Source organism: Bombus terrestris, chromosome 1 (genome assembly GCF_910591885.1).
Source record: "Bombus terrestris chromosome 1, iyBomTerr1.2, whole genome shotgun sequence".
Lineage (NCBI taxonomy): Eukaryota > Metazoa > Arthropoda > Insecta > Hymenoptera > Apidae > Bombus > Bombus terrestris.
The window spans coordinates 1,334,938-1,349,452 of NC_063269.1; the positions used below are offsets into that span (position 1 = coordinate 1,334,938).

The 14,515-nt window shown below is 43.7% G+C and overlaps 1 protein-coding gene across 6 annotated transcripts in view; it reads left to right on the top strand.

The window, feature by feature from the left end:
• LOC100643838 (protein Skeletor, isoforms B/C) overlaps positions 1–14,475 on the top strand; it is a 53,527-nt gene extending 39,052 nt beyond the window's left edge. For 5 of the 6 annotated variants that reach the window (XM_048410786.1, XM_048410703.1, XM_048410671.1 and 2 more), the window contains exons 5-12: positions 6,941–7,179; positions 7,269–7,449; positions 7,583–7,603; positions 7,719–8,109; positions 8,267–8,587; positions 8,752–8,875; positions 9,120–9,414; positions 9,499–14,475. In XM_048410786.1, coding sequence (XP_048266743.1) covers positions 6,941–7,179; positions 7,269–7,449; positions 7,583–7,603; positions 7,719–8,109; positions 8,267–8,587; positions 8,752–8,875; positions 9,120–9,414; positions 9,499–9,621 — 1,695 coding nt within the window. In that variant the 3' untranslated portion in view covers positions 9,622–14,475. The remainder of the gene's footprint in view (positions 1–6,940; positions 7,180–7,268; positions 7,450–7,582; positions 7,604–7,718; positions 8,110–8,266; positions 8,588–8,751; positions 8,876–9,119; positions 9,415–9,498) is intronic. The other variant, XM_003392904.4, reaches the window with a different exon arrangement.
• Positions 14,476–14,515: the final 40 nt, after the last annotated feature.

Here is a 14,515-nt window from a genome sequence, read left to right on the forward strand (position 1 = left end):
AAGTAACCCTCCTGCTGGCGGGACCGGCGGGGGCGGAAGGGGTTACCGACCATGCATTTCCACGGTACATATGAACAGTATCTGCGCAGGCAGCATTCGGATACACATAAGTGGTCGAGTACACACGAGTAGACGTGGAAATGAAATACCGAGCAGAGTGGTTGGCTGGCGATGGTGCAGAAAGAGAGCGGGTCGGTAGCGCGTTGGTTGGCAAGAGCGGTAGAAGCAAAACGAGTGGAACGAGGCGAAGTGGAACGAAGTTAGTATCTCGCGTCTGACCAGCGACGTACTTGAACAAAAGTTATCATTTTTCGTTGCGAAACGAACGAGCGAGCGAGCGAGATAGCGAACGAATTCCATCTTGTCTCCTCCATTTCCACCCCTACTTCCATTTTCTTCTACCTGCAGGTCCGTTGGTAGATCTTTCTTTTACCCGTTATCCATCGTTCTCCAGGCCATTCCTCCAGCTTTCTATCTTTCTACTGCTCCTAACTACTCCTTTCTATCTTTCTTTCTATAATTTTCTTCTCGCTTTTCTTACCCCGTAACTCGTCTCTTCCTCCTCCTAACGTCTCCTTCTCTGCGTATCGGTTCACCGATCTCTTTCTCGCTTTGCCCCGTGGTTCTTCCATCGTTGTCTCTCCCTTTTTCGCTCATTCACCCCGCTCGTCGGTTTCTCGCGGTCTCTCATCCGTCTCTTTTCCAGCGGCTTCTCCCTTTCTGGCCGATTCTCTGGCTCGTTCGCCTCTCCTTCGCACCCTCTGTCATCCGCTTCCCCTCTATATATCTTTCTCGCTCCCGACACGCCGATTGGACGGGAGCTTGCGAAAGTTCCAGGTATCCCGGAGGACCGCCCACCGGTCCTCCTGCAGCCGGGAAAGTTTCGTCATTCCGTGCAGAACAGGGAGGGAATCCGCTGCTGATGTTGCTCCGCCGGCGACGCTGTATACCTTGGCAATTGGTCGGTCCTATTCAGAAATCACGCGACACGCCACTTTCTGATAACCTCCGGCACCGAGGTGTAATTAAATTTCCAAGGATTTCGCGAATGAACCTGGACCGTGTGTCCTAGATCGGTACGCTCGCGTAATCGTGATTTTCCAGAGACTTTCGCAGCGTACAGACGTTTAACGTAAATATTTTATCGCGTTATTTGCCATTCTTTCTTCTTTTCTTTTCTTTTTTTTTTTTTTTGATATTTCACGAATCTTTCCGTTAATAAAAACGTATTAGTTAAATAGGGAACGAGTTCGAGGAAATATATAAATATCGAGTAATATGGTACAGAGCGTGGAGCAATTACGTTGGCAAGTTTATAAACCGTTATCAGTCCCCAGGCGGCGCGCGTGGAAACAGCTCAGTCGGAAAGAAGTTCGAAGTGACGCGAGAAATCCATGTAATTAGACTGGTGAAACGTATTTAACGGGAGCTTATCCCCGGTTAGTATAAAGTTTCGATTAAAAAAAGTTCCATTAAATCCGCCGGCTAAGATATAGAGGAATTACGAGGAGGGGAGGCTCTTTTAATTTATCATCTGCTTTAAACCCAACGGACGCTGCTTGATAGAAGCGGTCCTTTTTAGCTCCGATTTCCAAGGTTCGGCCAATTGCCAGGTTCGGCATTTCACGAGAGCCTCGTACAAACACGATGATACTTCCTGACCTTGTTCCACGCTATATCCTTCGTCCATCTACGCTTGACCTTCGAATCCAATCGTCTTCGTCCTACCTTGTATAAATTATCTCCCTCGCTTAAAAATATTTTATATTTCGATACTTTCCTCGAAAACACCCGAATCCACGGCTTTCCTCGATCGAACGATTAGCCGAGAAATCTCGGATGTCGTAAGATCGTCTAGACGTTGAGACAACGTCGTGACTGCGTTATCAATTTAATCGTCTGTTGGCACGACGTCGAACGATAATCGCGACAGACTAGAATCGCTGGCCCGGTAGCAGTAAAGTGCAACATAACGTGCGTTTGCTCTCGTTCGATGAAGAACAGGGATAAGGGGCGTTGCTATCGAGCCTAACGAGGCTCGATGTCTCAATTTCCGTAAGAACGTGCGCCTCGCAACAGGGGGTGACCAATCCCGAAGGGGAACGCCTGCCTGTCTAGGGACGATACGGAGCTGATAAGGTGCTAAAATAATATACGACTATGACCTGTTTGGAATCTCTCAGATTCGGATGCGTTTCTTTCTTTCCTTTCTAATTATTAGTCCCCGCTACAGAGATTATCGCTAAGCGATCGATAAACACGGATGGAAGCTTTAGGGAGAAAGATAGAATTGACGCGTGTATCGCTGTATCAGACACGTGATAGCTTCTGTAAGTTACGATTAGATTAATTTATTTCCTTGGTCAATTTTTATTACGATAATTTTACCAATCTTATCTTTACTTTTCTTAACAGAAGCAGTCGTTATATTGTTTTTGGATCGATATTTTAATACAACGTTATTTGCGTTCCTTCTTAGTCGTTCTAGAGTCTCTATCTTAATTTTACCAACACTTGGATCGTTTCTTCAAATTATTGTAAATTAACGAGAATCCATTCGGGCAATTTCTTTCTGAAAGATTAAAGAGATCAAAGTACAATAATAATTGATGAATGTAAAGGCGATGGAAAAATCAACGTAGAGACGATATTTTTCAGTTACAAGGGCAGATTATTAGATCCGTTCGTCCTCGATCGTGCAGTCGCCTCCCTTTCCCCGGGATTGTTTCTTGATGCTATCTCTGACTCTCCAGTTTGTTAGGGGGATTTATTTGATTGAATATCGACTGTTCGGGCACCCGCCTTGGTTATAACGAGTATATCAGCATCGGCCGTATCGCACCCGTCCACGGGGACCACCCCCGTGAATTGTGTTCATGGGGCGGTACGGATCTTAATCCAAATCAACCGACCGGGGTCTTGGTCACGTTTTTTTCGAAAATAACGTAAGAAAAATGGTCGCGGTGAATTTATTCGGAGATCTTGTTCTCTGAGAACGGGTATAATTCGAGATTTGAAATCTTCAAATCTTCAAACCTTTGAATTTTCGATTCTTTATATTCTATTCTGTAACGCGTGATTGCAGTTTTATAATTTATATCCATTACCACTTGGCACCGAAAAACGTTGGCCATATTACGTGGAAGACATTAGATTTAAAGAGATTTACGCACGGGTGCGCGCATGGCGCATACATAGACCCAAGACTCGCATAATAGAACCCGATTCGAATCTAAATCCCAGCTTACGAGATAAACAGTCTATTAGGGGCTGCAGTAACCCTCGGTGAAACTTCCACCGGCCTATAACGACCAGATCAAAGGTATCGGATCGACGAGGACCCCTCGTGACCATCGTATCCCGATTTATAAACTGCCGGTGTCTTCCTCTCGCGCGACTTCAATTTACCGGAAATTTTATTCCCCCGATCGATTAGAATTCCGAGTAATAATATTCGGATGATTTTCAAGCAAATTATTTATCGAATTTTCCATCGATGATTATTAGCAGAAACACGAGTCTAGTCGAATATTAGCGATTCTTATCTGATAATGAAAAAAGTTCGACGTAAATGGAAACGTGAAATTTCATTCGAATCGAAAGTTTACCAAAAGCTAGTTTGACAACGAGCGATTAATTATTGGCTGCGGATGATACCGTACGCGGCGCGTGATCCGTTCGATGATCGACGTCGAAGTATCGCGACTTTCGGTGTTCCCAGCCTTTAGCGATTATCGCGAAAACAACGGCATTCCAACGGAGACCGCGTGATGGCTTGCAGGGAAAAATCGATGTTGGAAAGCGAGATGAAAAGTTTTAGCGCGTAAACTGTCCGGGATGGACGGGTGAATGGATCTCGCGTGAGATCCGCGTGAAAGAGGCAAAGTGAACGGTTGGTGAAAAATATCGAGCAAGTTCGAAGGTGTAACGTTTCAAGGAAGATCGTGGAATCGCGTGGGCGATCGTAACAGGTAAATAAAAGGTATTCGTTGGACGATGTCTGTATTTAACGCGAAGGGTTGTCGATAAATATCGAAGGAAGACGCGTGGGTGCTGTCAAATTCGAACATTTCGTATTATACCACCCACAATTTCGTAAATTTACAACGTAGTTAATCGTAACGTGAATAGCAAAGTTACGCAACCATTGTCCCTTTTTCGATGGAATTTCTTTCGCGTAAAACGCTTTACACGTAGGCACCTTAAATTGTTTTCGAAATTACCTCCTCCCTCGTGTATGTTTGAACAACATCGTACGGTATCGAGTACGTCGAGTAATAACGAATTAATCGACGAGTAATTCATTCATCCGGGGACCCAACGTGCAAACTCGGGTGGACCCTCGACTCGCATACTCGCATAAGCACCAATTTTCAGAAGATCTCGCCCACTCAAAACACCATTAAGCTCGAGTTCTAGTTCATTGGTAGCCAGCATCTCCGTTCCTCTCTCTCTCTCTCTCTCTCTCTCTCTCTTCCCCTCTCTGTCTATCGCACTGTCTGCGTATACGCGAGCACATAGCCACTCGCAGAGGGTGGATATGATTGACGAGCCCTTAAACGAAATGGGATTAATGCGCGTGCAAATTTCGAACTCAGCCGGCGGGAAGGGAAACGTCGGGCCCGGCTTGCCGATAATCATTATTATTAACGATGGAATTAGTATTCGACGAAGTGCGGACTTGGGAGAACTCAAAGGGAGCTACTTTGCTTTCCGGGCGCCGACATAATGCCGGCGAAAACTTCGTAGACAATGGCGAAAAGTTTCGCATCCGTTTTGTTCCGTCGTTTCCAATTGGTCCGTCCAAATGTTTAATTTCCTTCGCCGTTCTCCGATCACGTTGAACTTTAAAAATAAAGGTGAACGTTAATTTGCCGGTTGAATGGCCAAAAGGAGTGTACATCGGTGGAAGATGAATTTTTAAAAGCGACGCCGCGCCGTCTCGTTGCTGTCGCCTTTTGAAGCGTGCCGGTTCGATCAACGACGAAGTTCTTTTGCTCGCCAACTTCCTGCCTCGCCGGAAAATTATTAATCGAGTAATCGGCTGGTCGATCCTTCGCCCAAGTTCCAGTCCCATTCACACACCTTTTCACCTGCGATTTTTCCTTCGAAATTCGACTCTACCTGGGTGTATCTACCCTGGTTCGAGTCAGTGACGCGTACTTGTCGTGCAAGAGAATTCGTGTTATCATCGTCGGTTGGTATTGGAAAAGTAATCGTGGAAATAAGATTACGTGGAAGGAACGTTGCGAAGGAAACGATTAAAGAGGCAAGGAGAAAGGTGACCAGTTTCAAGATAAAGAAAAGAGCGACTAGTGTGTTTTAATTAGAAATCGGTCTGGAACGGAATAGATGAATTTGTCTGTTTGTGAAATTTCACGCTTCGAAGAGGCTCGTACAATCCGCTCGAGACGAAAGTAAAAGAACGATTTCTGAGGAACTGCTGTTCGAAATTTTCCGCGCCGTTTATCGATGGATCAAGTTGCCGAGACAAGAAAAACGACAAAGTTGCTGGGAGAGTGGTTCTCCTGGAAATTTCTTGGCCCGATTGGAGCGACGTTTTTCCGTGACTCGAAAAGCTTGTCGGGAGGGAAAAGCAAATAATTTAACGAATCCGGCGACCCTGATATGGAAAACTCATATCGTCGGTTCAAGGTATCGCGCGTATCGATTTCTTTGTAGACAAAAGTCTGCGAGTCGGTTCCAAAGAACATCTCGAAACGGGCGGAATCAGGCCACGTATACAGTAGCCTTGAGCGGAATATCGAAGACGTCGAAGATATTCACCGACTTTTCAATCTTCCACTCTTGGCACACTTCTCGAGGAGTCGATAAAAAAGACAATAGAAAAATAGCGGCCGACAGAGCCGGTTAATCGGTCTACGCCAATCACACGTGCAAGTAGATGCTTGAACCTACTGAAAAATCCTTAAATAGTCGAAACAAAATTGGCACGTTCCGATCGAATAAAATGACCGAAAACGGAATAGCTCGCTGTAGATATAAATTTGCAAAGTCTCGTGATCGATCTAAAGCAAAAAGGCTAGCAAACGTTTTTTAAATATATAAACGACATAAAAACGACGTAAAAATGGGAGAAAAAAAGGAGCAGAGAATAAAAGGGGGAAAAGCGGAAGTGTATAAAACTGTATCGTACGCGAAATAGATTTGTCCAGGGTTACGGAATGAGTTGAGAAATCGTCGCGAGCGCTGAATTTTCTCCCATAAAACGTTCCCCAGGGGATAAGCGAGTAGATCACCCTGTATACGGGGTGGAATCCGTTTCTCGGATTTTACGAGGTCCCGCTCGAGATCTTTCTTTTTCTACTTTCTACTCCCCTCTCTCTCAGTCTCTTTCTCTCTCTCTCTCGCCCTTTAAACCTCCACCTCTCCAATCGCGTTCCTCTCTTTTTCTTTCTATCGTTATTCCACTCCTATGCTTTCCTCGTCTCGCTTATTCAGACGTTTGACGGAACTTAGAATATAAACGACCCCAAACCAGACCCTATCGATACGTCAGCTTCAACAGGGGGTAAGGAATGATAGATCGACTTTTTCGACTGGCAGGGTGTAAATATGCGGTCTCTGAAAGACAGCTTGATGAGACGGTTCCTGTTCGACGCCGGAAATCTCTCTCTCTCTCTCTCTCTCTCTCTCCCTCTGTCTGCCCTCTTGATCCTTTACCTTCGACAGGCAAATCGAACCTTCGAATCGCTCAACTTTCTCGTGAAACTTGGTCTCACGCGAGACAAGAAGAATTTTTTCAACAAGAAGATCAGAAAAGTCAGAGAATGCAATGTCCCGTGCAACTTTGAGAAACCTCAACTTTAAAAATACGTTTGCTGGAAATTGTCGCGTTATACGTTGACGCTATTCCATCGGTCGGATCTCATCGGTGCAAATGTTGGATCGAATCGAACTTACGTCTAATTTGCCGCAGGTGAACTTCGGAGACGTTTTCATCCCGGCGAACCTGAAAGCGCCGAAGGCCAGAGTGCTGCCTGAATTCTCGAGGTTGGCGCACGGCCTCCGCAGCGGCAACATCACCATCTTAGATTGCAAAACTATCTACATCCCGAATCTGCATTACGACGGCGCCGGTCCTGACGCTTATTTCTGGGTTGGAAACGGCTCGGAGCCCAACACGTTTGGCATCAAAGTACCAAGCGAGAGACAAAGGTACATCGTACTTGATCTATTCCATCCGTTCGAACTTTCCTTTAGACTTGGCGCATTACGAATAAGAAACGAACATTTGTACTTTACAGCTTGGCGCCATTAAGTGGTTATCAAGGAGCGGACATAGAAATCGTTCTGCCGGCTAACTTGACCGTGCACGACATCGACTGGCTGTCGGTTTGGTGCGTTCAGTTTAAGCACAACTTTGGACACGTTATGATCCCGAAGGACCTCGACGTTCCACCGGCTCTTGGACAGACAAAGATCGCGGTAACTGGAAACGAACTGTTCGCGAACAAACTGAATTTCATTTCTTAGTATTCATGCACCTGTTAAACAAAAAGTTACGTTCGTTCAATTGAATCTGACATTTCATTAACGAAATGTATTTTTATCGGGATAGCCGCCTTGGTGGTACGATCCTGTAAGTAACGTAGAGTCTATCAAACAGACGATTTCCACGTGTCAGAAACGATCATCCGTTTTAAATACAGGCGTGGCTCCTATATAAAAAGCAAAAACTTGCGTTGTTTTTGCAGACAAGCAGCACGCCACCACCACCGGACAAGGAAACGCCGCCTCTGTCGAAACTCGAGTTGACCAACTGCAAAGAAATAATGGAGGGCCGTGTGCAGGTTCAATGGGAGATGATAGGAGACGATATCCAGATCAGAGTGTCCGGCCGGATCAACGAGGACCAGTACGTCGCGTTCGGTTTATCCGGTCGCGAAGGGAAGCCCGAAATGATCGGTGGCGACGTGGTTGTAGTCGCTTACGACAACAGGACCGGTAAATTCATCGCGGTCGACTATTATTTGTCGGATTACGCTCAATGCGACGGCAAGAAGGGTGTGTGTCCCGATGAAAGGGTCGGAGGGAAGAACGACGCCGTTCTTGTGCACGGAGAACGAAAGAACGGCGTAACGACAGGTAAGAAATTACTTTTTCAATGATCGCGAAAAGCATCTGTATTTATCGTAGCATTTGTACACGTACTGATTAATTAGGTCCAAGTATATTAAATTTATTTATTGCGTTTATCATCGAAGATTACAGCGTGATGTAACGTTCGCGATCGACATTTCAGTTACTTATATGAGACCTATGAGTACAAACGAGCCGGTAAAGGACAGAATGATCCCGAACACAGAAACGAGCGTAATCGCGGCGATAGGACCTCTGAATATGAGAGGAGAAGCCAATGCTCATCACAGCTTCGACAGGACGAACGAGGACATTCGTATTGATTTTACGTCGAGGAACGTGCACGAGTGTACAAATTCCCTCTACAACCTCCCGGACATGTCTGACATCGAACCCTGGCCAGCAGCCGTAATCACCAACGAAACTACCTTCAGCGCGAGGATCGGACCTGCTGGTGGGAAAAGAGGATACACGAGGATCACAGGTATCCTCCCTTGTATGCTACGTTCGTTGGATAACTTTCAAAACGAGTGTTAAAAAGAGAACCTATTGGGCTATTATTTTTAACAAATCGTTTTATCCCGTATCTTTTTTATACGTTCGTGTCGTGTTGTTCGAATATCGTAATGATCGGGGATTAAAACGTAGGACAACCTGCTTGGGGAATCGCGTGGTACATCAACGACTTGCTGATCCCTGAAATCACAGTGGAGAGAGGACAGACGTACACGTTCATAGTCGAAGGTGGGAACGATCCGGCTAATCCAGCAAGGCGAGTTGAAATTTCAAACTATTAATTTGTATTCTGTTTCCTTGATTTCGCCGCTCGTTCGATGTTCGATAATTATAGGAAATTTGTAGCGCCGGCATACATCGTTCGCTGCCATTCGATTACGATTTTCCATGGAATTTAGAACGTATTGTCGAAGCTATCGTTTTACGAATTGTTTCTTTTCGAAATTACCGAAAAGTTTCTGCTTCGCGTAGAATGCAAGAACGCGATTTCTTTCCTGCAGGTACCATCCATTTTATATCACCGACAGTCCAGAGGGTGGATTCGGTCAAAAGACCGAGACAGAGCAAAGGGCACAGAGAGTGTTTGCTGGAGTGAAATACGACACGGACGGATATCCTTATCCCACGGCGGCTGGTCGCTACTGCGAATGGGTTCACAAGACGGTAGACATGAGCGCGGATATGGAAACTTTTGAGAATTTCTTTGAAACCCTTAGACTAGAGTGTGACAAGGGTGAGCCCGCTAAACTTGTTTGGACCGTGGCCGAAGATACTCCGGATTTGGTCTATTATCAGGTACGATTCATAAAGATACAATTGACGAATGTCAATTGTCACGAATAAAAAACGTTATTCAACGAGAACAATTTGTCTCCGCAGTGTTACACGCACAATAACCTGGGCTGGAAGATAAACGTTGTCAACAGCGCACACGCGGTCATGCCGTTACTGTCGATGGTTACAACGACGTTCGTCGTCGGTATGTTACAATTCATAAGATGAATTAACCCTTAAATATTGCCTAAAACATACGCGGCAAGTTACGACCGTTCGTGCGATCGCGAGGATAGATCTGAAACAAAACGAGACGAAGGGAAAGGTAAATTCGGATTCGAATGAAACTCGCGTAGATAACGAGAGTGATAAAACAAAAACAAAAAAAGGCGATTGTTAAAATCCGCTGAACACGATACAAGGTTGTAAGAAAGTACTTAGCCCGTAAGGTTTAATCGTACGTAAAAGATTAGCAGAATATTTTTAAGATCTCTATCAGATTCAATATTTCATATTATACTATATATATATGTATATGTATATTTATATATACACATATATATATATAATTATATATATTATATACATACATACATACACGTATTAACACGGCACTTGAGGAGAACGAGATTCGAGGTGATTTTTAACGTTTAAGAATTTAAGAGACTACTTAGGAAAAGGAGAGCGAGAATAATTTCTGACAATAATAATAATTCGGGAGCGGGGTATAAACGTGGATAATTTCTGACAATAAACTGTATTGTGAAACTTGTATTGTTTATCGTGGGTACAGGGAGGGATATTATAATTTATCGAGCGGAATCGATCGGTGTAGATCGATGCGTATATCGGTGATAAACGAAAGAATGGGGAAAGTATCCGTGGTACATGTACAATGTAAATTTTGCACAAAGCTATAGTTGAGTATAATGTAACATTAAAGATCGAGTAGTACTTAAGATATACATTTATAAATGCTGTCGACTTGACAATAATACGTAGGGTAGTAAACGATGAAGGAATCGCTGAAGAAAAAAAAAACGGGAGAATATGTACAAGGTAACGTCAAACATTATGTAATTTAAGGGTGATACAGTTGCAAACTATCCCCTATACGTGTAACAATGCTATAATATGTACATACTATAGAGTGGACCTTCCTAAAACGGAATGAAAGTATAAAATGTGCCTTGGGTACAGATAATGAACTTCTCTAATTACACGAATTAGGAACCACTCGGACAAGAGATACCCTGTAGTACTTAGGAGCTGGTTTCTTGCGCGTTGAACGTATCCGTACGTGGTCAATTCGTAGAACCGAATATCAACGTTGATGTTTCGTTTCGCAAGGGTATACCGAGTGAAACGGTTTAGTCTGTTTTAACTGGTGAATCCGATCGAAATCAATTCACAAAGACGTAACGACGAGCGAACAGGTAGCGTGATACGTGCAAGGAATGAGATGTCGTGCAACCAAGAAATCAGAAAAATACATAATCACTCTAGAAACGTAGAGATTAACGAGGTAGCAAAAAGAAAAAACGATATATCTCTCCCTCTTTTTAAACGTGAATGATAAAAACTATGCAGTGTCCAGATTCTAAGTAACGGGGTGTCCTCAAAATTGCCAGCAACCAACAAAATTCTTTGCAATTCCGATTGCTTAACGCACGAAGACCAGCCTGTATTTAATTACATATGCATTCATACCTAACATAAACATTATATATATATATATACATACACAAAAACACACACACGCACACACAGATATATATATATATACATATTAAACATACATACATTATACGAGGTACTACATGCATAAATATGAAAGAAAATTCGGAAATTTACATCGTTTAGCTGTCAACGTTGTCCAGTTTGTATTCGTTCGCGCTTATCAATCGCGATAACCAAAAATGACAATGACAATGACAATGACAATTGGACAAATACCTAGCACAACAGTTTATACCGTTCAGCTCTACCTTCGATTTGCGATAGATCGAAGGATCGGCTCCTCTTCGAGCAACACGTGTAAACAAGCAACGAATACGCACGTTGGACATCGTTGCGCGAGCTTTTAAGCGAGATGCGTCAAAGAAACGAGAGTGTCAAGTAAGGATACTACGTATTACACGCGTTTGTAAAGTTAATTAAGCGACCATAAGGCGAAGCCGAAGATTCGGTTGATCGCCGTGTCGATTCAACGCGTCTGGATTGCAGTATCTCCAGCGATGCTCGACGGCGATCCTCCAGAGAATACCATACGATTCCACATGATTTTCTTCGGGTCTGTACACCTTAGAATAACGCATCCTCGTCGCCATTTTCGTTCTTCTTCCTCGTCTCACTGCTTTTCTTCGTCCCTTCTCCCTTATCGTATCTGTTATTCTTCTTTCTAAGCGAGTCCTTCGAGAGAGCGAGGCGGATTGTAGCATGTAAGCGGATATAAAACTCCTACTTCTGTGAACGACAATAATATGATACCGACTTGCCGGATCGGAAATTCAGCAGTGGGGCTGCTCCGATGAATCCAGCGATTTACGCGCGAGCCGCAAGCGAAAGGAACGTTCCGAAAGACGCCGGACTCGACGAAACTTGCTGTCCCGCGTTTCCTGCTTTTACTCGAGACAATAAACGAGCTGTTGAAACCGTAAGGGTCGATCGTTCGTTCGCCAATGTTACTCGGACAATAACGCGATTAATCGCGACCAAAGAGTTCTATATTTTATGCAGGGGATGGTAAAACGTATCTCGATCGCGACGATCGAAAGTAACGCTTGACGATATTCGTGGATACGGTTTACCGTTCTAAATTTTGAAATTCCGACAATAATCACGCTCGATCCTTTCAAGTACAAACGTCCGATAATAATCGATCGCGTTTGTCGGTTATTAGATCGGACAACGGATACGGTCATTCGTGAAAGGAATGGCCGCGCGAAGAGAACGCTCGGTCGTAGGACAGCAGACGCCATTCGTTAGAAGACAAATATGTATCTGTACGGATCAATTATTCGAGGTGTAAGTGTAGAAAAAGAGAACTTAAACGGCGCACAGTTCCGCCGGCATTAAGCTACTAGCTGTAAACGAGTGTACAGAACGAACGAAAGTTTTAGATAGGAATGTAAAGATCTTCTCTTTTTAATAATCTCGTCTCTCCTCTCCTCTCCTCTCCTCTCCTCTCCTCTCTTTTTCTCTCTGTCCGTCTCTTTCGTGTATATGTGCACTTTCTACGCCACTATTTCTCTCTCTTTGTCTCTCGTTTTCACTTTGTCCCGTAGAATATTCACGGAGCAGCCCGAGCGATGTCCCTCAAGTTGTTAGCAGTTAAGGAGAGAGAGAAAAAAAAAAAAAAAGAAAAAAACGATAGTTTAGAAGTTAAGCGAAAACCTTCTTTTCTCGCCGTATCCAAGTGTAATTTAAAAACGATGTAAGAAGAAAACATGAAAAGCGAAGAAAAGAGAAGATGAAAATGTAGGAGCGTCGAAGACGATCGTACGATCGATCGGCCGTCGTTCGGATCGACGAAACGATGGCTTGGTTTCCAATGTACGACGTTCGAAGCGTGAATTTCGAATCGTTAGCGATTATCTTATAGCAGGTAAACACGTTTACATTTTGTGTCTCTCGTATCGTAGTTCAAATAGCGTTTTACTCGTGTAACTTTCCTTCCATAAGCGTCGATCCTCTCGTGAAAATCGACGAATCCAAGAATCGATTAACTCGAGGAATTTAAGCGAAAAAGAAGAACCTAAGAGATCGGTAGAATCTGATTCTATACCGTTCGATATATAGCGCTCAATTCGTATTCAAGCACGTTCCTCCTTGTGTAATCCTTTCTTGGCCGATAGTTTCGACAAACTTCTCTATTTGTTATACCCAGTTTTTTCCTTCTACTATACCCGCTCACATATCCCTACGAACATATCCCTAATGTAAGGCTCGAAAGGTTCGAGACGAAACGTTCTCGATCAGCGTTTTATTCGACGAAAGAAAAGACAACAGCGGACTGTCGTTTGAATCGGAACGTAAGGAAATTAGGTGGAAATTGTCGAGAGTCATTCGAGATCGGCGTTTGTGTCTCTGATTTTTCGCAAATGCCGTCTCAGGGATATCTCGAACGATCGGACGAAGAAATAAGAAAGAAAAGAATCGAGATCGATCGGAATTGATAATGGGAAAGATCGAGCGAGTGGCAAACGAACCGTAGAGATAAGTAAAGAAGAACGTTCGAACTAGCGATTTTAATAGCGTCGATCAATCGAACGGATGTATAACACTGTCAATATGTATGTAACGACAAAGGTCTTCTTGTTTCAACGATGTATCGCGAAGAGAACTGGAAGGCTTTTAAAAGTGGATATCTTTGTGAATCTTATCCTTGTCGTAGAATATATTTTCACACTTAAGAACACGGCGTCGAGAGCGAGAGAAAAAAAGGGAGAAACGGTATATCGGTGCTTCGGCTCTTTGCGCTCTTGTGAAACAGTCTGCTCTCTTGCTTTCGCTGATAAAGTACGTCTACGCGTGTGACGTACGTGTAAAGAAGAAACGAAAGATAGAGGACGCGTACGGGTATCGAGTTTAAGAGTAGCAAAACATTCAGAAGGATTTTATTCGCCAGCGCGATACGAACAACGTACAAAGTGGTGTCGATAAGAAAGAATTGATTTATTGCGATAGACCGTCCTCAGTTGTGTTTAACAAATTCTAAGGATCTATATTTTTGAACGACGAGTATCATTGGGCGAGTGGTACGATGTTTTATCGTTAAGAGAGAACGCGTCGAGGAAAAACCGTGTTTAAAAATCCGATCGAAAGTGGTAGAATGGCCAGACGCGAGTGCGAAGAGTCGAAGGAGAGAAAAATTCGTGAAATCCATATCCAAGTATCCGTAGATAAGTCGTTTTCGAACATGCTGACACCCACCCATTAGTAATTAGTAGATCTCGTAGAGGATGACATAGCTCGTGAAAGTTTAAACGAAGAAACGAAAATAAAGAAAAAAAAAAAGAAGTAAAATATTTATCAACTACTCTATCCGAGAAACGTGTCGAGAAGAGGAAGAAACGAAAACGAACCTGATTCTGGAAAGTATGCGAGATGTTTCGGCGAA